Here is a 27,868-nt window from a genome sequence, read left to right as displayed (position 1 = left end):
TAATAAGGTCTCTAGACTGTGAACCTTTTGCTTACTTCCAAGGCTGGTGCTTTACCATTTGAGCCACAACTCCATTTCTGGCTTTTTTGCTTGTTAACTGGTATAAAGAATGTCCCCAGGTTTCCTGCCCCAGGAGGCTGGCTTTGAACCTTGATCTAGTTATTCATTCTTCCGTGGCCTTCTCCAGAAAGGACCCCCGCCACCCCCCCACTCCCCGCCCCCTCCACCCCGTGTTTGACCGGCAGTGCTCTGCTTGGCCTGCAGGGGACCAGCAGGCCCTCTCACTACCACGTCCTTTGGGATGACAATCGCTTCTCCTCGGATGAGCTGCAGATTCTCACCTACCAGCTGTGTCACACCTACGTGCGCTGTACGCGCTCCGTGTCCATCCCAGCGCCAGCCTACTACGCTCACCTGGTGGCCTTCCGGGCCAGGTACCATCTGGTGGATAAAGAACACGACAGGTGACTGTTGTGGCGGGGAGGGTTCGCTTCTTGATGGGGTGGCTGTCTTCAGAGTGGGTGGCAGCAATGGGCACCGGAGTCCCTGGGTGCCGGCACCTTGGGGCCTCTGCTCCCATTCTAGCTGCTGCGACCCTGGCCTCACTCTCCCTCTCCTCGGTGTCCCCACAGTGCCGAAGGAAGCCATACCTCTGGGCAGAGCAACGGGCGCGACCACCAGGCCCTGGCCAAGGCGGTCCAGGTCCACCAGGACACACTGCGCACCATGTACTTTGCCTGATGTGTAGCGTTGAGCGGTGCGTGATGCCCACGGATTCACACGAGACCAGCTACTCAGACCAACAGCCGCCCAGCCCTTCCGCCACAGCCAGCATCGAACATGAGACGTCATTGGTGTTACTCAATTCTTCATTTTCCAGAATGCCTTCCGTCCCAGATTTCAGACTTGGATTTTGAACTGCAGACCTGTAAGAGACCCCCATTATCGTAGGAAATATGGTTTGCCAAAATCTAGAAGCTGCTTATTAAAATAGAGTCCCGTGTTTCCTAAAAAAAAAAAAAAAAAAAAGAAAAAAAAAATATCCCCTAAAACCAGTTTATGAACTCAGGGCTTTAAAACATTTTAATTTATTTGGTCATTCAATTTACTTGTTTTTAACACATGATTCTTTATGAAATTGTTGGGAGAGGGAAGCAACATGAAGCACGATAGGGGTTTTAAAGCCTTGAACCTTCTGACATCCCTAGAGTTGAGTTCCGTGTGGCGGGGGGGGGGGGGGGGGGGGAAGGGGCCCCCCGCCCGACACGCCACGTGCGCTCCGCGGAGCAGCGGCCTGGGAGGGTCACGCGTGTTTACAGCAGTGATGGCCCAGAGAGATTGGCAGACAAGTGCCGTTTTAATGAAAGTTTATTTAAAAAAAAAAGAGAGAAGAAAGACAATATACCGACAGTCTAATCACAAGATTTGTCCTACAGGACTGTGACATTTATTTTCCAAAGTTTCTAAAGAATACGGGTCTGTGGTGATAAATACAGTACAATCCTTTTTCACTGTTAATGTCTTTTAATGTAAAAGAAAAAATATATATCTGGTTTGCAGTATTAATGTGATAGGTAGACGCTGTTTTCCTTTGTGAACTAGGGGTGCTGTTTGGGACCTGTCCTGCGTAGCAGGCGTGGCTTGGTGCCTCTGTGGCCCTTTGTGCTTGCGTACAGGAAGATGCAGCTGACTTGCTCATGTGACAGTGGTCTGTCCCCGGCGTGGGCCGCATAGCCCGGACCTCAGGCGGGCGGTGTGCACTTTGGTGAGGCGAGTTTCCTCAGATCTATGCACCGAAGCAGGCGGGGAGCTGCCGGGCGGCTCCGTTCGCCAGGCTTGGAGGTGGGATGGAGCCTGCCTGGCAGATGAGCCCCGTGCCTAGGCCGGTGGAGGGCGCAGACCTTGCGGGCAGGATGTGCATCATTTGAGACCAGGGATGGTGGAAGGGTGTGCTAAGTAGACGCTTTGTGTTTGTACCCATGGGCGTGAGACTTGGGCTAAGGAAGGGCAGGTGTCCCCTGTGCTACTGTGCACTCTGTACCTCCCCTCCCTGCTCACGTCCCCTGCGTGGCATTTCCTGGGCACCGTGAGCCTCCTCTCGCTGGGGCAGGAGCCTCCTCGGGCCCCTGCACCTGGGCTCCAGGTGGTGGTGGGGGCTGTGGCATGTGAGTGTGTCCTCCGGGGGTATGGGTATGCCTTTGCCTGTAGGCCTCAAGAGGGAAGCTTTTGACCAGTAAGCTTTTAGACTCTGAAATTAGGTTGGGCTCAGCCGTTCTCAGAATCACTGGGGAACACCTCTCCAAGGTAGAGGGGGAGGCCAGAGGGAGGGAGCCTGGCTCAAATGCAGATTCCCAGGCCTGCTGCAAATGTCCTGGTCAGGTGCTTGGGCCAGGCTGTCATCTGTGCTTCTAGCCATCCTTGTGCAGCCAGGGTTCTGAGGCTCACCCCTCCCCTTCCCCCTCCCCCAGTGCCATCTGAGCGCCCAGGAAAGAGTGCAGAGGCTGGCAAAGAAAAGTATCAGAAGTTTTTCTTCGTTGTTGTTGTTTTTTGTTTTTCATTTTTATCATTTTTGAAAGTGGTAGGATGCCAGTCTTGAGTGAAAAAAGCCAAGTGAGAGCTCAAGGCCCTGAGTTCAAGCCCCAATACTGGCATAAAAGGAAAAAAAGTATTTTGAAGATAAAGCAGCTTTTCAGTGGCTGCCTCGCCTCGCCCTGTGCTTGTTTTGTGGAACTTTGCATATTCAAAACATCCGCAGGCCAGCAGCCGATGAGGACGCTGTGTGCACCTGTACACGTCTGTTGACTGTGTAGAAATTAAATGGCTGTAGTTTCAATTTCTCAGGTAAATCATTGTTTTCCCAATTTTCTACCAGACCCCCGCTCTTTGCCCTTCCCCACAAGCATGAATCTCGAACTGCAAAGCTAGGTCTGTTCTGTAGCCGCCGGCCCGAGGCTTTGCCCCCACCCCACCGTTAGGTAAGGTGTGCCTTGCTTCAAGCAAACTGAATGTGAAAAAAAGAAAGAAAGAAAGCTGATGTAGGAAACGGGACTCATTCCGAGGAAATGTAGGATTTAGGATTTAGCCTGTCTCTTCAAAAGAGGCCTCTGGATTGGATTTTGGAACTGGACTCCCAGCCACGCAGGCCCCTCCCCCTGGCACCTCCTCATGGTAGCCGGGCTGTGCGGCACCCCGGGAGGCGGGAGGCATTCAGAGAGCCGCTGGTCACAGCAGACCCCCACCCCCACCGCGGGCCAGCTGCGCATCTCCCTGCTTCCTACCAGACCTGTGAAGGCGGCCGGGCTGGGCTGCTTTGCTTTCCTGTTCTGAAGTCTTTCCACACACACTTTTTTGATACTACTTTAGAGTCTGTTTTGTCTCCTCCATATTTAGATGCTGGCCACTCCTCATCCTCCCCCAACCCCCAAACTGAAGGAAGGGCTTGGGGCCAGGGTTGCTGGTCCCCAGAGGGGTGGCCAGGCCGGAAGGAGCTGCGCTGTCCGCCCGCTGGCCCACATGTTTACCCCATAGGGAGAGCTCCGCTCCTTGGTTGAGCCTCACAGCAGGGGCAGGGCAGTTCTTATTCTTGTTGTTGTATGTTATTTTATTGTTTTTAAATGCAAGTGTTGCTATTTATTTTTTCCTTGGTTGCTCTGGCTTGACTTGGCCTACATGGGTATTCCGGTGCATGTGGTACCTGATGGATAATGGTAGAGGTCATTTTTTTCCCCCAGCTTTTATAATTACCTGATGTTTACCTTCAAGTTTGCCGAATGGATTTATTTTTTGAAAGCCACAGATGTGATTTTTCTGGATGAATTGTTTTTCTTATATATGCAGCAGTGTGCTTTTGCATTGGTCTGCGGAGTGATTTAAATTTTATTTTTGCAAGGCAGTTTTTCAGTCAAATTCTATATTTGATACGATGTGTTTAAGGGTAGATCAGCCACAGGTCCTGCAGTCTGGAGCCCCCGAGTGTCTCTGGGAGGCCTTTGGGGCTGGGCAGCCACCCCGGGAGCCCCTGGGGGCGGGTGGCAGCCCTCGCTGGTGACAGGTCGTCCCCTGCACGACCTTGGCCTGCTGCATGCGTCAAGGATTTTTTGGGCATTTTCCTCCGGGGAGTCCCAGGAGGCGCGTGAGGGTGTCCGTCCCAACCCGCCTAGTGAGAATGCCAGTGGCCCAGACAAGCCATACGAAACCTGCTGTGACCTCTTGTCATCTCTTGTGCATGAGAAAAGGAATGTAGCGGAGACACCCCTCCTCGGCATCCATGGACCTCTCCTGCGGAATGCAAACACTCGCTTTATATTTTAACCCCTTCCCTGGAGTCACTGAGGCCCTCCTCCCCTGCTGCCCGCAGCGCGCTCGCGTGATGTGTTTTGCTGTGGTACAGGGGCGTCTCTTGTCGCAGGGTATCTGTGACATGCATGCTGCCTCTCTAAGGCAAAGTTCTCCGCTCAGAACAATTGCACTGATCTTCTGACAGCCTCTCTGCGCCTGCTGTGCTTGTGGGAAGTGATCCAGAGCGATCACCATGGCAGGCGATGTGAATAGGGGATGTGGCTTTGCTTCGGTGATTGCGCCATGCATTTCAGTGTTACATGCTCATCGTGCGGACTTCTGGTCTGGTCTTGGGCCTCGGGCCTCCACAGCTGTGATGGCCTGGCTGGTCCGGCCTCGTTTCCTATCGGTGCATGGGGGGGGAGTATGAGCATTTATTGTGAATTTCTGGATGCTTTTCGTGGGTTCATTTCTCGTAGTTGTCATGTTCCCAGGCACCTGGTTCTGGTTCTGTCCAGCCCCTTGGCTGAGATGGCCGGCGGGTGCAGGGCCCTGCTGATGGCCCACGCGGGCCATGACGTCACTTTGCTGTTCAGCTGTCATTGGTGGCGTGCCTTCAGAGAGGCCAGGTGCCCGCTGGGGCCCCCGGCCTGTGGCTGGTTTCAGGGTACATGCTCCCGTCCACACAGGAACTCTGTCTGGTTGAGATGCCCAGTGTCAGATACAGAAAGGAGCTTTTAATCCCAAACCTCCTGTGTGTGTGTGTGTGTGTGTGCATGCGCGCGTGCGAACGTGTGAGTGTGCATATGTGTGTGTGTGTGTGTGTGATTGCAGTGCCATTGTGGTGCCCTTGCTTTGCTTCTTTTACTGTGTTCTGCCATTTTATTGTCTCAAGTGAATGTATTGGCTAAGCCAAATAACTACAGAAGGTGGTTTCTAAATACCTTTTAGTTAAAAAGAAACAAATGCATATAAAAGCTACCTCTAAATTCTCAATCCATGTTTGCTCATAAGTGTAGCTATCCACACTGAAAGTAGCCAAATTGTTGCCTGAATAAACTGAATTGTGAGCATCTCTGTTCAGTTCTGGCTTGGATATGTGTGTGCCATACTGTGCCCCCCGGGCCCGCCCCGCCCACGGTGCCCGGCTGTGAGAGAGGCCAGCATGGTCAGCTGTGCGGCTCTCCCTCTGGGAGCGCCGTCCCCGCCGCCCCCCGCCCCCAGCCCCGGGCTGGCACCTGGCTCAGGGCAGGGCCAGGAGCAGAGCGGTGAAGCAGCCTGTGCCCCACCTACCTTCATGCTCCCATGCTTCGTGTAAGAAAGCACTTTTTTTCCCCTATTTACTCGTGAGTGGGTTGAAGCTAGCTCCCCCTCCTCCCCGGTGTCAGGTGTCACCGTCACAACGGAGGAGCTGCCCTTTGACTTCCAGGGCCCGAGCTAACATTCTAGCCCAGCCCAGCACCCTTTCCCTGGGAGGAGCAGGGGGTTGCAGTTTGAGTAGGAGTTCCCACCAGTGCTAGGCACTGGAGGCTGTTCAGGAGCGCCAGGTCCGTGCTGCTGTCTGAAACATGTCCCCCGGGCCCCCCGCTGCCTGGCATTCTGTGTTTGTCTATCTCAGCAGCGTCGCGAGCACCCCATGAGTTGCCCTGTAGATGGGTGGGTGGACGCACGGCTGGCTGACCATGGAGTCTTCTGCCCCCCTCACTGCTGTGCCCCTGCCCCACCTAGCGGGGTGGGTGCCTGGGCCATGGCATCGAGGCAGGCAGCGCAAGCCGCTGGCCAGGGGTGCGCACCAGTGCCCACGGGCATTAGCAGAACGAGAGCACTGGGGCTGCTAGCGCTCTGGCCAAGACTTCTTTTAGGGCTTGAATGAGAACGTAGGTGCCCTGACCCCGCTTGGGCCCTGACCGTAGGCGGGCGGGCGGTGTGGTAAACCCTCCTGGTGTGGTAGTGCACAGCTGAAGCTAAGACACCGCCCAGCAGCGCCTGGCCTGGGCCAGCCCCGCCCCGCGCTGTGCTGACCCCTCCGTGTCCAGGCAAGGGGACAGCGGGTGGAGTGAGATGACCTGAGAGCCCAGCAGCCCTGGAGGTCAGTGCCAGGCTCTGTGTGTGGTCCTCCATGTCTTTCAGAGTCCTGTTGGGGGGCAGGAGGCCCCTCCTCTGCCCCCTGCTCCCTGACTGGGAAGTGTTTTGCCGCCCTCTGTGCTTGCTCGTCCCGCCCAAGGGTGGGGTGGGGTCCAGTCCAGTCCAGGTGCCGCGCCACACTGAGCAGAATGTGGATTGTTTGAAGAAGCAGGAAGGTCTTGGGAAGGTCTTGGTGCCGTTGGTGGTTTAAGAAGGTACAGGAAGGCCAGGTTTGCTGTGTCCCGGCCTCAGGCATACAGTGCAGGAAGGGTTGATGTGTGCCCTGGGCATGGCTGCCGCTCGGTGCTAGGGCACTTGGGGACACGTGGCTGCGCTGCATTGCGTTTTGGGACCTTTGGGGAGCCGCTGGCTGCTCAGGTGTGTGTGGCATGGCGCCAGCCACGTGTGCAGGACCCCAGCTCCGCGTGCAGGACCCCAGCTCCGCAGGCCCTGCAAGCTGACTGTCACTGTGCAGGCAAGCCAAGTGTGGGGCAGGGCAGTTCCTTAGGAAAACAGACAACCACAACAAAAACCCCACACCCACAAGAGCCCTGCCTACAGAGGAAGGGCGCTGGACAGCTTAGTTCTTCTTCAGAGCCAAATAATTGAATTTGAGTCTTAAGTTTGGTGGTGAATTTTAATGTAGTTATTAAAGGTATGAATTGATGTTCTATAACTGTTGAAGCAAGCAAGTTTTTATTTTAAAAAAGAAGTATAAAGAGAATAATCGTAGATTTCAGTGCAGCACAGAGGCTATCCATACAAGAATAGAATGTGGCTTCAAGTCCAAATCTGCTGACCTGTGGTACACTTCAGTTTTATCAGTTGCTAGTTTTATTTTTGTAAAATAATTGAAAAAGAACTAAAAATGAATTCTAAGTCCCGTGGTGGACCTCCCCCCTTCTGTGTTTTTCCCATGCTCAAATATTTTCCACGACATTTTAAACGAAATGCATTATGACCACTTAAAGTTTACTGTTTTCTTGGGAGTCCAGTAGCAAAAGTCCTCCATTCAGGCAGTGCTCTGCCTGTCGTGGGCAGTGGCGATGTCTTGGGCTTGTGATCTAGAAAACCAGAGTTCCCAGACAGACGACCCTGCACGTGCATTGGCCTTTCGATGGAGGTTCTCATTTAATACACAGATTGTAAAATTCTAAAATGACAGCAACTGTTCCATCGAATCCTGAGGCTTCACCTCATTGTCTTTGATTTGACACCATTCTTTGTCAGGAAGATGTCCATTATTGCATGATGCTAGGTGGTAATGCCACTTTAAATTAAGCCTTAATCAGATCTTAAATTTGTGAGTTACAGAGTATGCAAAAATATTAAGCAGAGTGAGTTTTAACAGTTCAGATCAGGATGCTATAGCATAGTTCAGCGAGTCTTGTCTCTGCGGGAAGAAGCTTTTTCTCCCTTTTCTCCTGTTGCTTGGTGAAAACAGACCATTGTGCATTTCTGTGGCGGTCAGTTCTGAAAGTCTAGAGACCTTTTCAAGGTCACCTTGGAATGTCTGCTGCGTCTTCTCCAGCCCAGGTGTATTCGTGCTGCTGGAGGACAGTGGGGAGGAGGGGCTGCAGACCTGCTCGTGCCCTAAGCTTTCTTCAGGTAGTGCTTCTGCAAGATGATTAAAAAAGGATTTTTGTTCTGGTGAGAACATCTTCAATTTACACATAAAATGGAGGGGACCCAGCTTTCTTTACAATGTGGATCTACCTCAGTTAAACAGTTGGGTGCTATTTACTAAGTCTGTCAAATTAAATTGGAAAAAAAAAGTAACCAAACCATGAGATGTAATTCCACATGAAACTTGAAATCATAATTTCCGTTTATTTAATAATAGTTTTATTTATTTTGTGCCTTTTATGTTGAACCCTGATGCATTAAGAAAATCAGAATAGAAGCAAACCGTTTCTGTGACTGCAGGCAGGGAAACAAGGCAGTCGGAAGGCACTTGGTAGATTCTTCAGCCAACTGCTACAGTGTTTGGGATTCCCAACCACCCCCTGTGGGAAGGGGAGGAAAATTTACCATTTTATGAATAATAAATTCCAAGCTCTTCTCTGCATGTATTATAGCTGTCACTTCATTTTCTGTGCCAGTGACGGGGGCGGCCAAAAAGGACAAAACAAAACTTAAAAAAAAAAAATCACAAGTACTTTTATCCTTGCTCTTTTTAATGCTCACGCCCCTCTTCTGGCCTTTTCTGAGTTTAGTTTCCTAAGCAGCAAGTGCACTCTTGTCTCTCCTGGCCTACCTGGTGGAGGTGCTAATTGTGTGGACAGAGGCAGGGTCAAGCTCAGAGTTGGGGAGAGGCAGGTAGAGGGCTGTGGTTAGCGGTGGGCCCCGGGGCCCATGAGTTAGAAAAGCTTTCCGACAGGTTAAAAAAAAAAAAAAAAAAGATAGGAGGCCAATGACTTTCCATGCTTTTCTATTTGGCAGTTTACAATTCTAGACTTTTCCTACTGTGGCAATCTTTTTTAACTCAATTCTTTGGAGGTAACAATATTTTGGAGTCTTAAGAATTTGATTTTATACCAATAAGAAATAAAAGTTAGGGATCTTTCCTGTAGTATATAGTTTTACTCTTTTAAGGACATCTGTTTATTTTACAAGAGAACAACATTCCTTAGTGGCAGAACTTGGAAAGATTTGGGGAAGCTATTGCCGCAGGATCTCAAACAAATCAAAACAGGAAGGGGAAAAAAAAGATGATTGTAGTTAAATGTTTTTAATTTTTTAACTTCCATCATGTTGACACGTAAGCTATATTTTATAAAGAGTAGATCATCCTTTAGTATGCTGCATATAAAGACCAGCCTTGTTGCACTTTCTCTGTAATAATAACGCCCTACCATTGGCTCACCAGGAAGCATTTTGTTTGAACCTCTAGCAAGAGTACTTTGGGCAGGTGATTAAGTTTATTCTATAGGTACCTCAAGAAAAAGCACCTGTATATGCTGCATTTTGTTTCCTTAGCTTTTACATGTAGCATTTGTTTTGCTTTTGTTATTTTGTTTAGATACATGCTTTTGGACCCCAATAGACTGTTGAGAGAGAACTTTGAGTTAGTATTCATTGTTGTTGTTGTTTTGTTCTTTGAACTTACTGCAATATCTGGTTCAAAAGGTGGCCCTCTTTAGAATACTTTCCCCATGCACACCTGAGGAAGAAGAGTATGCTTGTCAGCCGACAGTAATTTCCAGATCCTTCGGTTCACGCTGCTTCCTCCGTTCCCTTCTCTACGTCACCCAGAGGGTGGATACCTTGCTTCTAAGCTCAAAGCTAAAAGTCATGGCATCTTAACTTTTCAACCCCAGACCTCACGCGTTGCCATTGAGTGAGTAGCACGACCCTAAAGGTACCACTGCCGTGCAGCAGCACTCACCACACCGGCCTGGTGGGGGCGCTGTACGCAGACGAGACGCCTGGTGAAGAAAGCTCAATGCTCGGACACTGAGCATCCGCCGTCATCTCTAAGCTTAGCTGGGTCCTTTTCACGTTTGTTTTTACAGCTTACTAGGTTAAGTAGTTTGCACTATTTTTGCAATAAATTCATGGGAAACCCTAACAGTTACTTGTTCTGTTTCTTACTGTGTGTATATAAACTAATACTAAAAGTTTGGCATAGTGTTTTTTCACCTTCTTCCATAACCCCTAACATGCACAGATGCTGTAAATCTGATAAAATATGATGTGAATGATATTTTATAAAGTTATTTTGTATGGTGTCAATTTTGTTTTGCCTCATAGTATGTCAGCAAAAAAAAAAAATGAAATAAAATTCCTCATATTTACAGCTGCCTCTTCAAAGCCTCCAGTTTATTCTCACATTCTTGTGTGACTTTAGGAAGGCACTCAGAGCCGCCCAGGGCAACCCTCAGGGCTGGACAGAGCAAGGCACCACAGGACGAGGGATGCGCTGGGCGGGAGTGAGGGCAAACATGGCATGCGGAGAGTGCGTGTCCCCGCGCCAGCAAGCACGGACGGGCCAGAGTGGAAAGCTGTTCCTCGCACCCGTCATGGGTGAGTGAGGCTGAGCCACGTTGTGTGGGGACGAATTCACGTCACAGCTCTTGACCTGGTCACTGCCTGGAGTTGGCCCTCCTTGGAGTTCTGGTGGCCTTGCTCCTGAGCTGTGTTTGTTATTGTTGTTTTTGGGGCGGGGGAGGGGTTCTTTGGTGGTATTGGGTTTTGAACTCAGGGCCTTGCTAGGCAGGTGCTGGCTCTCACCAAGCCCTGTCTCCAGCCTTCTCTTGGCTGGTTTTGGCTTCTGCTATCTTTCCTGGGGAAAAAAAAAAAAAATGAAACACTCAGCTCTGGGAAAGGAAAGTTGCTTTAAGGATAAAACTCAGCTTCCCGAGCTTGTTAATAGGAACACTTGATACCATGCTCTACTGATTCACAATTGTTTTGGTTTTTAATTCATTTACTGAATGGGCAACAGCTGGTATACTGATCGAAGAGAAAGAGATGTGAAAACAGTATGTGGTGACAAGTATTTCATGGATCAGGAAGGATTCCACACAGCAGCTCCATGAGACCGGGAGGAAGCATGAATGAGTAGGAAAGATCTAGAGGAAAAATTCACTGCCATGGGCCTTGACTGCTAAGCAGAGGATTTCCTACTGCATGGGGACACTGCAGTCACAGTGATCCAGCCTAGACTTCCACCTAGTCCTGTCACTCCGTAGTGCCTCGGGACACATGTGTACAGTTATGTGCTTTGAAATTTTCAAAGATTGGAGTCAGCGTAGAGATCAGAGGCTCAGCCTCCAGTACCTGTAAATATTGGTTATTGTTAACACTTGTCTCCAGAAAGACAAGTCTTATGAAATCGTTTTGTTGTTGTTGTTGGTCGTGAGGCCTGAACTCTGGGCCTGGGCGCTGTCCCTCAGCTTTTCAGCTCAACGCTAGCATTCTACCACTTGAGCCACAGTGCTACTTCCAGCTCTTTCTGCTTATGTGGTACTGAAGAATTGAACCCAGGGCCTTATGCATGCATTCTACCACTGAGCCAGCTTCCCAGCCCCACCCCATCATTTTTTCTTTTAATTAAGTTTTTTTGTGCCACTACTGGGGGCTTGCACTCCAGGTCTCTGCTCCTACTTGGCTTTTTTGCTTCTGGCTGGCCTTCTACTACTTTATCCACCCTTTCAGTTTTTTTTTAAAGTTTTGGGGGGGTTACTTGGAGATAAAGAGTCTTGGATTTGTCTGCCTGGGCTGGCTTTGAACTGCAGTCCTCAGATCTCAGCGTCCTGAGCAGCTAGATGACAGTGTGAGCGCCAGTGCTCAGGATGAAATCAGTCACTTTGATCATCCTAGTGCTTCAAAGACCAACACGGAAGGAAATTAGATTGAGACTGGGTCTAGCGGTGAGTTTTTAGAACACAAGCAACATGGTCTGATCATAAAAAATGGCAAACTGATTTCTCAAAATTGAGAAATTTTCTTCAAATGATGCAGTTAAGTGCACAACATAACACACAGGCTGGGAGATGTTTGCAAATCACGTTATCTGTCCAAGATTCTGACTTGTGAAGCATGAAACAATGCCAAGTTCTGCAGAACACAACTGGAGCTCATTCACTGCTGGTGAGAAGACGAAATGCCATGGCCTCTTTGGAAAACACTTCAGCCGTTTTTTATTGTTGTTGTTGTTGGTTGTGGGGCCTGAACTCTGGGGGCTGTCCCCTAGCTCTTTAGCTGCAGACCAGCACTCTACCACTTGAGCCTCAGCCCCACTTCCTGCTTTTTCTGCTTATGTGGTGCTGAGGAGTCGAACCGAGGGCCTCATGCATGCAAGGCAAGCACTCTACCACTGAGCCACCTTCCCAGCCTTTGTCCGTTGTTGTAAACTTCACTGTAGGCTTCATGGCTGATTAGTGAAATAAAATCCCAGTTTGACAAAGCCCACAGGCAAGTGTATGCTGGGAGCCATTTATTGCCATCAGCACCAGAAATGCTGAAAATGGGACACTATATGTCATGTTCCCAGGAAAGTAACACAGACTTCTAAGCCCATACACAGTGGTGTTGTACACAGCCATGAAAAGGAATGGGCAGTCACCTGCAACCTTAGGAACGAACCTCACATGTACTGTGCCAAATATGGGTGCCAGACAAGCACTGTACACCTGATGCCACGGCTACCACGTGCTGGGAAGAAAAAGGTCCACAGACCGTACTTCGTTGGCCAAATCCAGTCCTGTATTTTGGTTTTTTTTAACAGCTTAAGTATGTTATTCTCTGTGTGTATATGTGGTGCCACAGACGAGTCAAGAAGCACAGGTTTGAGTCCAGAGCTTTAGACGGGATAGGTAAGCCTTTCTAACTGCTCAGCTACAGCCCAGACCAAAATTTACTTTTTTCTTTTTTTGCCAGTGATCACCAGAGCTTAAACTTGGAGCTTCTTACTTGTTTTTGAGGGTCTGGCTAATTGGAGAGATGTCTCAAGCACTTTGCTTGGGCTGGCTTCAAACCAGTGTCTCCAGATCTCAGCCTCTGGAGTAGTTAGGATTACAGGCATGAGCCACTGGTGTCCTGCCTAGGATTTATATGCATAAATGGCTGATGAGCTGGGCGTTGGTGGCTTATGCTGTAATCCTAGTTATTCAGGAGGCTGAGATCTGAGGATCACAGTTCAAAGCCAGCCCCGTCAAGAAAGTCCATGAAACTCTTATCTCCAATAAAAACCACTCAAAACTGGAAGTGGCTGTGGCTCAAGCTCAAGTGGTAGAGCACTTGCCTTGAGCTGAAGAGCTGAGGGGCAGCGCCCAGGCCCAAGATGCAAGCCCCACGACTGACAAAAAAAAAAAGGCTGATGATACTTGAGTATGTCGGGGTTTTGTTTTTTTTGTCAGTTGTGGGACTTGAACTCTGGGCTTGGGCGCTGTCCCTACACTCGAGAGCGCTCTACTGCTTGAGCCACAGCACCAACTTCCTGTTTTGTATTGGCTTATTGGAGATAAGAGTCTCACAGGAAGTGGCGGTGTGGCTCAAGCAGTAGAGCACTCACCTTGAACTGAAGAGCTGAGGGACAGCTCTCAAGCCCAGAGTTCAAGCCCCATGACCAACCAAAAAAAAAAGTTTTAAGCCGGGCAGTGGTGGCTCACGCCTATAATCCTTGCTACTCAGGAGGCTGAGATCTGAGGATCGCAGTTCAAAGCCAGCCCGGGCAGGAAAGTCCCTGAAACTCTTATCTCCACTAAACCACCAGAAAACCAGAATGGCACTGTAGCTCAAGTGGTAAAGCCCTAGTCTTGAGCTGAAGAGCTGAGGGACAGTGCTCAGGCCCAGAGTTCAGGCCCTATGACCGACCAAAATAAAATAAAGAGTCTCACAGACTTTCCTGCCCAGGCTGGCTTTAAACCACAATCCTCAGATCTCAGCCTTCTGAATAGCTAGGACAAACCAACGCCCGACTGAATTATGTTGTTTAAAAATGTCCAGCAAAAAAAAAAAAAAAAAAAAGTCTCGGGCTGGGCGCTGGTCCTAACTACTCAGGAGGCTGAGCTCTGACCATTGCGGTTCAGAGCAGAGAGGGAGGGCAGGAAAGTCTGTGATACTCTCATCTCCAATTAACCACCGAAAAAACAGAAGTAGAGCTAGCTCAAAGTGATAGAGCACTAGCCTTAAGCAGAATAACTCAAGGGCAGAGCCCAGGTCCTGAGTTCAAGCCCCATGACTGACCCAAAGCAAAGGGGGTCTTGAAAAGTTTTCAGCTGGCTCAAATGGTGATTTTCCCTATCTCAGCCTCCTGAACAGCCAGATTACAGTTTGAGCCACCAACACCAACCCCTCCTTTTTGGTCAGTAACAGGGCTTGCTTGAGTTCAGGGCCAGGACACTGTCCCTAAGCTCTCACACTCAAGGCTAGCACTCTACCACTTTGGCCCACAATGCCACTTCTGGTTTTCTGGTTAATTGGAGAAAAGAGTCTTATGGACTTTCTTGTGCCAGCTAGCTTTGAAATATGATCCTCAGATCTCAGCCTCCTGAGTTTCTAGGATTACAAGAGAGAGCCACAGGTTCTGGCTCCACCCCTTTTTAAAAGAGCTGTGGTGCCAGGTGCTGGTGACTCACGCCTGTCATCCTAGCTTCTCAGAAGGTTGAGATCTGAGGATTGCGGTTCAAAGCCAGCCCGGGAAGGAAAGTGGGTGAGACTTATCTCCAGTAAACCATCAGAAAACCAGAAGTGGCATTGTGGCTCAAGTGGTAGAGGACTAGCCTTGAGCTGAAGAGCTGAGGGACAGCGCCCAGGCCCAGAGTTCAGGCCCCACAACCGACAAAAAATAAATAAATAAATAAATAAAAGAGCTGGTGAAAAGATAGGAGTCAGACATTCGCCGTGTTAAAAATAAAGTAGGGTTTAATAGTTTTCTCCTACAGATGGTAAAAATAATTAGTATTTAAAGAACAAAGCATGAGAAATTATCTTCAATTTACAAAAATATTAAAGAACAATTTCTGTGTGTGGAGAAAATAGCTTTTTATATTTCACTTGATAATTTGAATTTTTTTTTTCCAGGAACAAAAGAAGCTAGGGAGCCCTGCTGGCACCCAGGCCAGCTGAGCGATCTACCCCGAAGCACACTCCCAACAAATGCCGGCTTTCAGGTTTCACAAGAATTTTCAGGTTTGACATTAGAACAAGGGCCTACTGTCAAAATACATCTAGCTGTTTAATAGAAAAGGACAGGATACTTTCTTACAATAAAAAGTGAATAGTCAATTTAAAAAAAAAATTCACAGGTCACATTCTATGTATCAACTACATATTTAGTAAAGCCTTTCCAGTTGTTTCTAAGTTCAGAATGTGTTATGGGTGAACACTGCACATCAGGGCTTGGGTGCCAGCTGTGGCCTGCTGCCAGCACGCCTCCGGAAGGCCTGCAGGTGCTGCAGGCCATCGCTGCTGCTTGCTGTCGGGCTGTCTGCCCCGGGCTCTGGTGTAGGTGCAGGAGATGCCAACGTAGCCAGGAAATCCAGCGTGCTGGAAGTGTGAGATGGAAGCAGCGCGGCAGCAGGGGACAGGCGGGGAGGGGGGGAGAGCAGGGGGACTTGCCTGGTGCAGAGGCCTGCGCTGCACTCCCCAACTCCTTACACGCTGACCTTCCTTCACAGCACATCTGTCCTGGCTTAGGACTCCGCTTCCTCATTACCGCTTTCATCATCCTCATTCTCTTCTTCTTCTTCCCGCTTCTCTTTAAGCATTTTCAGGTACTTACTAGCTAAGATCTTCTTCGGTAATATATCTTAAAAACACAGAAGCTTCCGTCAGCAGATGAGCTAGGAACACAGCCACACACATTTCACAATGGACTAGTTCCTGACCTCTAGAATAGGTTCCAGAAGGAGATGAAATCCAGACCCCCTGTGGTCAAATGCCACCAACTAGCATTTCCTGACTCTTGCTACAGACCATGGTGCTCTTCCCATTGATTTTTGTGAGCAATGTGCTCAGCCTACCCAAGTCAGACTGGGCTTGCCCCAGGATAGACCTACGACCCGCAGCTGCACCCTGAGCTCCCCCTCCCTGTTCTCCTCATAAAGGGACTGGGGGAAGGGGGGTGGAGAAAGGGGATAAGAAACACACTCAAGACTGAAAGGCCCCTGGAGACAGCAGCCCACTGTGTGATTCAGGTGGAACAGAAGAAGGCTGTCGCTACTAAGCATGCTTTTTTTTAACCCAAACTTCCAATATTAAGTACCTGCGAGAAACTGAAAAGTCTCTGATTCCTCCGCAGTATTCGCCAAATCACTGTAAGTCAGCGCTTTCTTTTCTTTCCCACTGCCATGTCTGTAGGAATGGCTGGCTAGATACTGAACAAAGAGCTCCTAAAACAAAATGGAGAAGTCAAATGAAAAGTGTTCATGAAGAACTTGCCAGAGTGCTTATTTTATTTTTGTTGTGGGGCTTGAACTCTGGGTATGGGTGCTGTCCCTGTGCTCTTCTGCTCAAGGCAAGTGCTCTACCACTTGGCCACAGCCACTTCCGGTTTTCTGGTGGTTAATTGGATGAGTCTCACACACTTTCCTGCCCAGGCTGGCTTTGAACTGCAATCCTCAGGTCTCAGCCTCCTGAGTAGCTAGAATTACAGGCAGTGCCTGGCTCTGATTTTAAAACTTTTTCATTAAATATGTTATTTCACTAAAATTTACATTAGGATTAAGTTATCTTGATTCCTTCAATTACTGTAAATCACTACAGATGAGGTCAGAAAGTAAGTGCAACTGAGAAGTGACTGAACAGGAAGTACTGGACACTTGGATGGAAACGTTAAATGGGACCCCTTTAGGACAACCTTTTGAAGTTAAGAAAAAAATCAAGTACTACTGTGACAAAGTTGGAGGGAGAGCCAGCAGGCATTGTCTAGTTTAGGTGTATACCTTAGGGAGAACATTTACAGCTAATTAAGAACAACGAGTCATAAATGTCGAATGACCAGTCTCTACAGTCGAAAAAGCACAACATTCTCAGAACATTTTATTTGTGCCAACGTGGTGGTGCATGCATGTCTTCCCAGCACTAGGGCCTGGGCAGGGCATGGATGGCAGGTCCCACGCCAGGCTTGGCTATAATACAGGCAGATCCTGTCTCAAAGGGGGGCTGGAGTGCAGTGGCTCCGCTACTTAAACGTAGCTTCTTGGAGCCCAGAGGTTGGAGGTCAGCCCTGGCAGAAGGGTGCTGCTTGAGCGCATCCCAGCTACTTGGGGAAACAAAAATAGGAGGATCGAGGTCGACGCCGACTGGGCCTTGAAAATAACCGATGCGCACACCACCACCACGGAGCTGGCGGCCGGGGCCCGGGGCCCGGGGCAGAGCCACGCCTGCCCGGGCGCAGGGCCGGGCTTCCACTTCTCCCGAGGTCCAGCGTGAGGCCCACGCCTGGAACCTTCGATCCCGCGGAGTCCATGACCCCACCTCCACCTTTCTCCTCGACCTAAAGCAACCGCCGGAGCGCAGCGCCCCTCGAGGCGCAGGTCCGATTCCTTCACGAGCTGGGCGGCGCCGGGGGAAAACAAGGCACGGGCACATCAGGAGCGGCGGACAGGGCGGCGCGGGGCGGGGCCCGGCGGGAGGGGCCCGGATGGACGCTGAGCGGGGGCGCGAGGGACGGCGGGAGGGGCCCGGATGGGCGGCGAGAAGGCGCGCGAAGGACGGCGGGAGCCGCGCGGGGGGGCGGGGCGGGGCGGGGAGGAGGGGCGCCCGGAGTCGTGGGAAAGGCCGGCGTGCGCCTGCTCCGAGCGCGGCGGCCGGGCCGGCCGTGTGGCCGAGCCTGCGAGGCGAAGCGTTAAGGGCGCTGGCGCCCCCCCTCACGCCGCGCCTCCGGGCGCGCGGGCCGCCTCACCGTGGCCTTGGCCGTGAGCACCAGGGCCTCCTGATTGATGCTGGACACCTCGGGGGAGCTCTTCATGATGACTCGGATGCGGGACAGCGGTAGCGACACGAGCCGCTGCTCCCCGCACTTATCCTTGCCGAGGGCCACGTCCGCCATCTTCCTGCGCCCGGGCGGCCCGCGGCTGGCCTCGCTGTCCCGTGGGAGTCGTCGGGCGGCCCGGGGCGCCCATGATGCCTCGCGCGCCCGCGCCTGCGCAGACGCCGGTCCCGGCGCCCGCCCCTCCCGGTTGCGCAGAGCGTGGGAGTCCGGCTGGCGGCGGGGCGGGGCGGGGCTTTCTCCTGCGCAGGCGCCGTGAGCGCCGAGTGCGCCTGGCTTGTGGGACTGGGAACGCCGCCAGGCAGGGTGTCCCCGCGCGGGGCGAGCTGCCGGGGGGTGCGCCTGTGCAGTTATCCGGGGGCTGTGGTGGGGCTCGGGCCGACCGGGAGGCAGAGTGTCCAACCCCAGACGTAAAGACTGATGCCCGGCGTGCCGCTTGCAGCCCTCAAGCTGGCGAGGCTGGGTTTGAGCCAGGCGGTGGGGTTCCATGGCGACACCCGGTCTCAGAAAAGAGAAAAGCGAAGAGATGGAAACGAGGCTCTCGAGGGGAGCAGATGCCACGCTGCCATGGTGATGAGAACCCCCGTGGGAAGAGAGAGGAAGGGGAGGGGGGGGCCCTGACCGGTGTGGGCGCCCGGCCTGCTGGACGCCTCCCGGGGAGCCCAGCGACCCCCGGGAGGAGCCGGGCCGCGGGGAGCGGGAAGCTGTTGAGGAGGAGAAGTGGCGGGCCGGGCCTTACTTGTAGAAGATACCCTGGAAGCCAGCCCTGGTGGCTCACCCTGTGATGCTTGCCAGTCGGGAAGGTGAAGTCTCTCCAGAGCTCATGGTTCAAAGCCATCCCTGGTAGAAACGTCTGTGGCACGAGCTCTGGCTCGTGTGGTAGAGCCTTGAGTGAAAACACTAAGCACGAGCACGAGGCCCTGAGTTCACACCCCAATACTGTCACACACACACACACACACACACACACACACACACACACACACACACACACACACACACACACACACACACACGTGTCTCTCCTGGGACTTTTCTGATTGAAATATGTGCATGTAGGAAATGCCATGGTGAAACTTGTTTAAACAATAGAATAACGGAATTGAAAAACAGGCTGTGTTGTGGGGTACTATCAATGGGAAGGGAGAGTGAATGAGGAGGGTGAACATGGTTGAAATTCGCTATATGTTCATATGAAAATACAACATTGAAAACAGTTAAATTTAAGAAGCGAGAAGGACAAGGGAGAATGATATGTGCGTTTAATGGGCATACATTGAATGCATGGATAGAAATGCCACAATGAATTCTCCTTTGTACAACTAACGTATGCTAATAATAAAAATCTGAAGAAAAAAAAAAAAAGCTTAAGGAAAAGATTCCTTCCTCTTACTGCTTACTGTGAGTCAGGTGGGGTTGGAGTGGAGTGGAGTGGATTGGGCAGCATAAGGGCAGACTCAGAAAGACCAGGTAGAAGGTGATCACAACTGCAAGCAATGGTAAGAGTGAGGCCAGTGTGCCAAGACGGTGGGAACTCAGAACTGCAGAAGGTAGGGACCAAATCAGGTCAGTCCTTAAAACTACAACTCTTTCCCGAGTTGAAGCCTATGGAAAAGTAGAGTGGTCAGATAGAACTTTTTCAAGAATCAGGGGAGGTGGTATGTCTTGGGATATAATTCGAAGCAGAGTCCAGAGAACTTGATAATATGAAGAGGAGAGGTGAGAAAGATGATTTTTATGTGCTGAATTGGCAGCCCTGGGGAGGGGCAAGTCACACAGGGATTTGGGTGGAAGCATGTTAAGTTTCAGTGTCTTCTCAACCACTGCAGCCTTGGTTGTAGCCCAAATAAATGAGCACAAAGTACAGTTGTCCCTCAGTATCCCCCTGGGGACTGATTCCAGGATCTTCCACAAACAAACAAACTGCAATGTGCATGTGCCCAAGCCCTCTACATAAAAAAGTAATGTTTGCATAGAACCTATGCACGTTCTCCTGTATATCGTTCTTTAAATCATCACTAGGGTAACTCATCATACCACATGCAATGGGGATGCCCTGTAAATAGTATACTGTATTGCTTAGGAAATCATAACAAGAAAATCAAAGGTCTGTACATGTTCTCTCAGTACGGATGAAATTAATTATTTTCTGAATGTCTTCTGTCAGGTTGCTGAATGTGTGGATGCAGACCTGGCATCCTGTGTCATGTTAGGCCCTGCAAGGCCCAAAAGTACAGCCAGTGAGCCAGACAGCCATGTTCCCATCTCCACAGACCTTTCAGGCCTATGGCAGGTTGAAAAATAAATACCAGCATTTCCACAGGTAAGTGCGATGAGGACCACAAAACTGTGCTGGAGATAGGCTCTGAGAAGTGCCCTCTGCTCAGATCTGTAGACACCAAAGGAGCTGGCCATGCAAAAAGGCTGAGACAAGATGCGTGTCTCCTGCCCCACATCAACCTGGGATTTGACCAGGGGAATGAATACCAGGCAAACACTGTACTGCTGAGCTATGTGTTAGCATGAGGCGAGCTTCCTGAATAAGGACATCCACGGAGGAAGAGGGCTGAAGCAATTTGAGGAGCTAGAAAGGCTGGTGTTACTGGAGCTCAAAGGTGCGAGTGCTGTGAAATCCAGGTGTGGTCAGCTCATGCAGGTGGGTAAGAAGTTTAGCTTTTGTCCTGAGAACAGCGGAAGAACATTAAGAGTTCTAAAGGAAAAGCAGCTCAGAAGTCAGCCTGGTGGTCCAGTGCTGACCAGCGGCACCAGTGCCTGGGCAGAGCATACTGGTGAGGGTTGCAGGGCCGGGAAGTGGCTTGTCTGCCTCGGTTTCAGCTGTTGCAGAAGACCACTCGGCAGCCTCCTGAGCGGTGCTCAGAGTTCCCCCCCTTCCCCCTTGGCACTCCAGCTCTGCCAGTGACATTGAAAACCGTTCTTGCTATTAAGTCCCTCTGTGTGAAAAGTCTAGGGGAGGTTTCTGCCTCTAGATTACACATTACAATGCCTGTACTTGGTCGCTGGAAGGGTTTTAGGAAACAAACAGACAATGAGAATCTGAATCTGGTTATCAGATGGATGTACTGATACTTTGAGACAGCCTCAATAACATATACCCTGGTGAAGTGACAGCTGTCCAATGTGCTGTCCCCTGATGGCCAGGCAGCCACAGTGGCCGTCCCAATGCAAATGGCGAGCACCAGCCCAGTGGATGGCCTCGCTTCTCATTGCTTTGGGAAGACTTCAGAAAGTAAAAGGTCAGGTCAGTCAAGCCCAGAGGGACCTCTAAGCAGATAGAGCTTCAGGTTAGACTTACCTTTGATCCTCTGTGGTACATCTCTGCCACACAAATTGAGTTTACAACCTTTTTTATGTGCTGTTGGGTTAGGACTGGGCAGAGAGGGGTCCCGAGAACCAAGATGGAGACAACTGGAGGCTGTAATGAAGCCAAGAATCTTCTTTTTTTTTGTCAGTTGTGGGGCTTGAACTCTGGGCCTGGGCGCTGTCCCTGTGCTCTTTAGCTCAAGGTGAGCGCTCTACTGCTTGAACCACAGCACCACTCCTGGTGCTGTGGTTTATTTCTGAGTGGTTTATTGGAGATAAGAGTCTCACTGATGTTTCTGCTCTGGCTGGCTTTGAACCACGATCCTCAGATCTCAGCCTCCTGAGTAGCTAGGATGACAGGCGTGAGCCACTGGCGCCCAGCTGAAGCCAAGAATCTTTAACTGTAATTTGTTGGCATCTGTCAGTGGGAAGGGCAGGCCACTCCTGCCAGTCCCCACGTGAGTCCTGTGCTGATGTCTCAGGAGGTGGCCCCCTGGGTGGAGAATGCTGTGCCCTCCAGACCCCCTCCCACAGTCAGTCAGACCTCGCATGCCCTAGGGAAATCACTGCAGAGGCTGGTGTGGGAGGTGTTTGAGCAATGGCATGGGTCAGAATCCGTGCTGGGAGTAGGATCCTGGGGGATATGTACCAAGTCACTTTGCATGGGACAGGGTAGGACTGACCTGGCTCAGGACGGGGAGATGGTCCAGTCAGAGGAGAATCCCTATTTTGTGCCAGGCTCTGTGCCAGGCTTGTCTTGGACAGAATGTAGCTTCTCCTGTAGTCAGCCTTACCTCTCCTTCTGTACTTGGAAAAAGGAGGCTCGGAAAACTGCAGGAGCTTGCTGGTCACACCTGCTGGGTGGACCGCTAGCATTCACGCCAGCCCTCTGTGGCTCTTTTTTTTTTTTGGGGGGGGGGTTCCGGTCATGGGGTCTGAACTCTGGGCCTGGGCGCTGTCCCTCAGCTCTTCATCTCAAGGCTAGCGCTCTGCCACTTGAGCCACAGCACCACTTCTGGCTTTTTTCTTTTTGCTTATGTGGTGCTGAGGAATCAAACCCAGGGCCTCAGGCATGCAAGACAAGCGCTCTACCACTGAGCCACCTTCCCAGCCCCCTCTGTGGCTCTTTGCAACAGCAAAATAAGAGAGAAACAATGGACTGGCTAGTGGGTCCTGTGCTGAGCAAGTGCTGACCCAACTCCTCTAACCCTGACTGTCATAGCTCTGTCTGATAGCTCTAGAAATTGAGGTCCAAGGAAGGTAATGCCCGAGGCCCACAAAGGGCAGAGGCCAGCACTGGAAGGCAGCAGCTCAGCTCTCACCTACCAGACGTGCTTTTGTAGCCCAGCTCTGACTCACCATTTGGCACTGAGTTAGGTCCACACTGCCACCTGCACATCACCAAGGTCTGGTACTTGTGACATGAGCAAAGGGCACTTTGGGCTGTCAAAGCCTCTAGGTTTGCAGTCCTTTGGGATGGCAGCAGCAGCAGATGAATGTCTTCCTGCTTCCTGCCTGGGCTTTTCAGTCCTCCCTGCATCCTTGAAGCTGTCCTGACACAAATGTGCTTGGAGCCCAGGTCGGTGGGCCGGGACATGGCCTCACGCCTCTGTCTGGATCATGGGTGAGAAAGTGGGGCACACAGGAGGTCAAGCTCACTGGCTTCATGCCCAGACCAAGCTCTCCTCACAAATGCATATATCTGCTTTAAAAAAAAGCCAAGTGCTGGCCCACTCTGTCCCAACTCTGGCTCAGACATGTCTCTCTTAAAGGAAATTTATCCCAGGTATACACACTGTGCCCAGCCAGGGCTGACATCACTCACTTTGATTAGAAGCAGCACTGAGGACAGGTCCCAGGGGCTGGTGTCCAACATCAGGACATGAATTGCTGGCCTGGTGCCGGAGGGGCTGGAGCTGCAGCCCTGTTGGGTGTGCAAATCCAGCAGGTTGAAGGATAGCAGCATCTGTCTAGGCTCACTGTGGTGTAAGCAAGGACCGAGGGCCCCAGGCAGAGTGAGCACCTCCCTGGGGAAACTGCTTTGTAAGTGGCCACAGCCCTGAGCAGGTTTGGTCCAGGTAGCTACAGATCTCAGAGGTCTGCACTAGCCCTGGAATACAGAGATGCTGCTGCAGGCAGAGGGGCATCAGGGAGAAAGAGGTGGTAGACTTGGGTCTGTCAGACCCTGCTTAAACCCTGACTCTCTACTTACTGTGAGATGCTTGTCATATCGGTGTTCTTTGCTGCTGTAACATATAACCATGATCTTGGTTGCCTAAACAGTACAAATTTAGTTATCTTAAAATCTAAGATGGGGCTGAGAATGTGGCTTAGTGGTAGAGTGCTTGCCTAGCATACATGAAACCCTGGATTCGATTCCTCAGTACCTCATAAACAGAAAAAGCTGGAAGTGCTGCTGTGGCTCAAGTGATAGAGTGGTAGCCTTGAGTACAGAGAGGTTCAGGGACAGCGCCCAGGCCTGAGTTCAAGCCCCAGGATTGGGGGGAAAAATGTGGTGTCAAAAGCCCCAAATATGGTTTATGTAGATGCTGTTCTTTCTGGAAGCTGTAGGGTAATGCAGTTCACTCTTTCCAGCTTCCAGAGGCTCTGTCTTCATTTCCTGTGCTCCTCTTCCTCCTTCGTAACCAGCAGTGTGTGAGTGTGTGGCCTCTGCTTTTGGGGTGTGTGTGTGTGTGTGTGTGTGTGCGCACGCACGCGTGCGCTCTAGTTTGCAATGCTAGGGTACAACCCTGGGCGTTAGGTTGCTAGGCAAGTGCGCTATTTGTGACTGAGCTGCACCCACAGCTGGCCTCACTTCTCTGACTCTTCTGTCTCCCATTTCTAGGGACCCTTGTGCTGATGCTGGGCCCTCGGGGCTGGTGAGCGATCATCTAGCTGGAAATCTTGGATTTAGTCATCTCTGTAAAGTCCCTTCTGCCGGCGAGGGTTAGAGTCTCGGTCCCTAGGGATTGGGGTGTCAGCAGCTTTGGGGGATAGCGGGTTACATCTCTACATCTTGGAGGGAAGCCATCTACACTTGGAAGGTGGTTGGTAGTGTTCAGCGCACACACATGGTTTACGAGGGCTGCCAAAGCCAAGATGGTGGCCTCACAACAGAGGCGCACTGTGTAACGTGGGGTGGTTGAAGGTGAGAGGGAGGGACCAGCAGGTAGCTTCTTCCTTAGCCACTCTCACTGCTTGTAGTAGTCTTTCCTCATGTCCCCAGTGGCCATCCCTGTGTCCCTGACCTCTGTACACATCTGTGTCTCTTCTATGCCACCAGGCATATTGCTTCTCTAATGGCTTCATTTTGACACACTCTCCTCTTCAAAGGCTCTGTCTGACATGCCCTGAGGTACTGGGTATGAGGTATTGGGGGAAGGATGCAACAGTCTACAACAAGAAGTTACAGATTGACAAATTATACCAGCATTCTTTGTTTTATTGCTTGTCTTCATAATCTCTAAAAGACTGCAAGGCTTCTTGCTGGGTGCCCACGGCTCCCATCCTAGCTATTGAGGAGGCTGGGATCTGAGGATTATGGTTCAAAGCCAGCTGGGCAGGAGAGTCCAAGTAACCACCACAAGCTTGGGGTAGAGCTGTGGCACCAGGGGTAGATCACCAGCTTTGAGCAAAAAAGCTAAGGGAGAGCACCCAGGCCCGAGTTCAAGACTCAGTACTAGCTTAAAAAAAAAAAAGCTGGGTGCTGATGGCTCAGCCTGTAATCCTAGCTACTGGGGAGATGGAGATCTGAGGCTCTCAGCCCAAAATCAGCTGTGAGATTCTTATCTCCAATTAACCACCAGAAAACCAGAAGTAGTGCTGTGACTCAAAGTAGTAGAGTGCTAAAAAGCAGCTCACTGACAGTGCTCAGGCCCTAAATTCAAGCCCCATAACTGACCAAAAAAAAAAAAAAAAAATACTCCGGGCCTAGAGAAAGAAGATGGGCTGCTGTGGGCTGCTGCATGTCAAGGGAGGAAGAGGACATCTGTGAGGGTCTGTGTCTGGTCTTTTGCACCTTAGATTAGTTGTCTGTTCCAGTACTCTATGTAAGTGGAGCCAGGTCTCATGAACTCCACTTTCCTGCTTTGGCTCAGCATTGGGTGGGTTAGGTCCATGTTGTTGCATGAGCTCTTCAGTAAGTAGCATTGCGTTGTATGAATGAATGTACAAGTTTTTGAGTTTTCCCAGCACTGATAGGAAACTTGGCTTTTTTTTGGGGGGGGGGTGTCCAGTCGTGGGGCCTGAACTCTGGGCTTGGATGCTGTCCCTCATCTCTTCAGCTCAAGGGTAGAACTCTACCACTTGAGCCACAGCGCCACTTCCGCCTTTTTTCTTTTTGCTTATGTGGTGCTGAGGAATTGAACCCAGGGCCTTAGGCATGCAAGGCAAGCGTTCTGCCACTGAGCCACCTTCCCAGCCCCATCTTGGCTTTTTTCTACTTACAGAGATGAAGCCAAATTCCCGTCCTTGGCCCTTTTTGAGTAGTCTTCTGTTTTTGGTAGGGTCTAGCTGTTGTTGTTTTGGTCAGGAACTGCCTCAGACAGAAATCCTCTGCCTCCTGTGTGACTCCGCCCCTTCACCCAACTAACTTCCTGCTACTAGGCCTTGCCTCCCTTTCATCATTTGTTCCTGGTGCCAGCATGTTGGGAATCTGTCTAGCCTCAATCTGTTTAAAGTCAGAGTGCTTTACTAATCTGGGTGTTTTTCAAGTTGACAGTTGATATTAACCATCAGGACAGTGGAGGGAGCAGGTGGTGGAACAAAGCTGCTCACCTCACACCAAATCCCTTAATGAAACAGGTATCACTTTAGCTCCTGCTGGACCCAAGCTCTCCCTTCTCTTGTTTCCCCTTTAATAGATGTCTTTTAAAATTATGTTATGGCCTTTTAGTTACTGAATAAAAGAGAGCTATCCCTCATGTTAGTTTTTGCAGGGTGCAATGTTAAGAACATTAATTCTTTCTTGGGGGATGGGGGTGGGGGAGGGTCGGTCAGTCCTGGGCCTTGAATTCAGGGCCTGGGCGCTGTCCCTAAGCTTTTATGTACAAGTCTAGGGCTCTATCCCTTTAAGGCACAGTGCCACTTGCTATTTTCTGGTGGTTTATTAAAGATAAGAGCCTCATGAAGTTTCCTGCCTAGGCTGGCTTTGAACCATGATCCTCAAATCTCAGCATCCTGAGTAGCTAGGATTACAGGCTTGTGTCCAGCTAGTGTCCAGTTTAGTGACATTTTCAATACATTTTTTTGGTGCATTAGTTGAACTATGGGGTTTCGTTACAAGGTAGCCAACATCACCCCCTCCTTCACTCCTTCCTACTCACTTCAACATAGTTTCAACAAGTTTCATTGTTTCGTTTTCACAAGCACATATTGAGTATGTGCACCCTATTCACCATCTCCATTCAGCCTCTGGATTTAGTAACCTTTTTTTTACTACAAGGATAGTAATAATTTATTAGATACAATTTGATACAATAAATAGGCACAACGTGTTAGATGCAATTAGATTTGCAGTTGTATATAAAATTGTGCATATTTTGTGATACTTGTATGTAAATTATAAAAAAAATTTTTTTTTTTTGGTCCAGTCCTGGGCCTGAACTCTGGGCCGGGACGCTGTACCGCAGCTCTTCAGCTCAAGGTTAGCGCTCTACCACTTGAGCCACATCACCACTTCTGGCTTTTTTTTTTTTCTGGTTATGTGGTGCTGAGGAATCGAACTCAGGGCCTCATGCATGCAAGGCAAGCGCTCTACCACTGAGCCACCTTCCCAGCCCCCTAAATTATAAATTTTATACTATAATTATGTGGTGGTAAAATGACATGATGTGGGAATTTGTTTTAAAATACTTAGAAGAATTGGAGGGACAGTGAGGCAAAATCATTAAATATGGTGAATTTCATGAGGAATTATAGAGTAGTTTTGCATAATTTATGAGAAATTTAGAGAATTTTTATGGGAATTTGTTAGCCTTATCTCTATATTTGAGTGATTAATCTAGTCACTAATAATTTGTTTTAAAAGTTTTTGTTGCCGGGTGCCAGTGGCTCACACCTATAATCCTAGCTACTCAGGAGGCTGAGATCTGAGGATCGTGGTTCAAAGTGAGCCTGGGCAGGAAAGTCCATGAGACTCTTATCTCCAATAAACCACTTGAAAACTGGAAGTGGCGCTGTGGCTCAAGTGGTAGAGTGCTTGCCTTGAGCTGAAGAGCTGAGGGACAGGGCTCAGGCCCAGAGTTCAAGCCCCACGACCGACAAAAAAAAAAAAAAGACAGTAGATTTTTGTGGCTATCGTGAGTTTCTTTGTGAAGTGAAGGCTATCATATAGTCAGAGAGACATGGACTTCCTCAACATGGGAGCTCTTCTTAGAATAACAGGAGGAACCGGTTACTGGTGGCTTATACCTGTCATTCCAGCTACTCAGGAGGATGAGATCTGAGGATCACAGTTCAAAGCCAGCCCGGGCAGGAAAGTCCATGAGAGTCCAATGCTACTGCCTTGAACTGAAGGGCTGAGGGACAGCTTCAAGGCCCAGAGTTCAAGCCCCAAGACTGACAAGACAAACAATGACAAGAAGATGTTATTTGGGGAAAACAATGGAGGGGGTAACAATGCTCAATAGGAAGTGTACTCATTACCTTGCTCATGTAACTGTAACCCTCTGTATAGTATCTTTACAATAAAAAATTTTAAAAAAC

General features: G+C 50.1%; 2 protein-coding genes and 1 long non-coding RNA gene across 4 annotated transcripts in view; 2 read left to right on the top strand and 1 right to left on the bottom strand.

Annotated features, from left to right (window-relative positions):
* Positions 1 to 1,511, top strand: part of Ago2 (argonaute RISC catalytic component 2) — a 70,988-nt gene extending 69,477 nt beyond the window's left edge. The window contains exons 18-19 of the mRNA XM_069991463.1: positions 265 to 464; positions 633 to 1,511. Of these exons, the coding sequence (XP_069847564.1) occupies positions 265 to 464; positions 633 to 741 (309 nt within the window). The 3' untranslated portion in view covers positions 742 to 1,511. The remainder of the gene's footprint in view (positions 1 to 264; positions 465 to 632) is intronic.
* Positions 1,512 to 14,754: 13,243 nt separating this feature from the next.
* On the bottom strand, positions 14,755 to 17,995 carry Chrac1 (chromatin accessibility complex subunit 1). Its single transcript, XM_069991462.1, has 3 exons — positions 17,756 to 17,995; positions 16,115 to 16,241; positions 14,755 to 15,658 (listed from the first exon to the last, which is right to left on the bottom strand). Exons 1-3 carry the CDS (start codon positions 17,900 to 17,902, stop codon positions 15,543 to 15,545), a joined length of 390 nt encoding a protein of 129 aa, XP_069847563.1. The 5' UTR covers positions 17,903 to 17,995; the 3' UTR covers positions 14,755 to 15,542.
* Positions 17,996 to 18,177: 182 nt separating this feature from the next.
* Positions 18,178 to 27,868, top strand: LOC138806028 (uncharacterized). 2 transcript variants are annotated; one of them, XR_011365717.1, is made up of 3 exons: positions 18,178 to 18,412; positions 20,010 to 20,165; positions 27,587 to 27,868. It is a non-coding gene; the product is annotated as an uncharacterized lncRNA (long non-coding RNA). The 2 variants fall into 2 exon arrangements; XR_011365718.1 differs by lacking the exon at positions 27,587 to 27,868 and adding an exon at positions 24,009 to 26,127.

This window comes from Dipodomys merriami, unplaced genomic scaffold (assembly GCF_024711535.1).
Source record: "Dipodomys merriami isolate MVZ:Mamm:240054 unplaced genomic scaffold, mDipMer1.0.p SCAF_4, whole genome shotgun sequence".
NCBI classification, from domain to species: Eukaryota; Metazoa; Chordata; class Mammalia; order Rodentia; family Heteromyidae; genus Dipodomys; species Dipodomys merriami.
This window is presented reverse-complemented; position numbering and strand designations above follow the sequence as displayed.

What these genes read in the sequence shown, in the direction of transcription:
- Chrac1 (XM_069991462.1), bottom strand. Translation starts at nt 17,902, where the DNA reads ATGGCGGACGTGGCCCTCGGCAAGGATAAGTGCGGGGAGCAGCGGCTC. An exon ending in TGCTCACGGCCAAGGCCACG is followed by an intron (nt 16,242 to 17,755) that starts GTGAGGCGGCCC and finishes ATTTTGTTTTAG; the next exon opens with GAGCTCTTTGTTCAGTATCT. An exon ending in GACTTTTCAGTTTCTCGCAG is followed by an intron (nt 15,659 to 16,114) that starts GTACTTAATATT and finishes TGTGTTTTTAAG; the next exon opens with ATATATTACCGAAGAAGATC.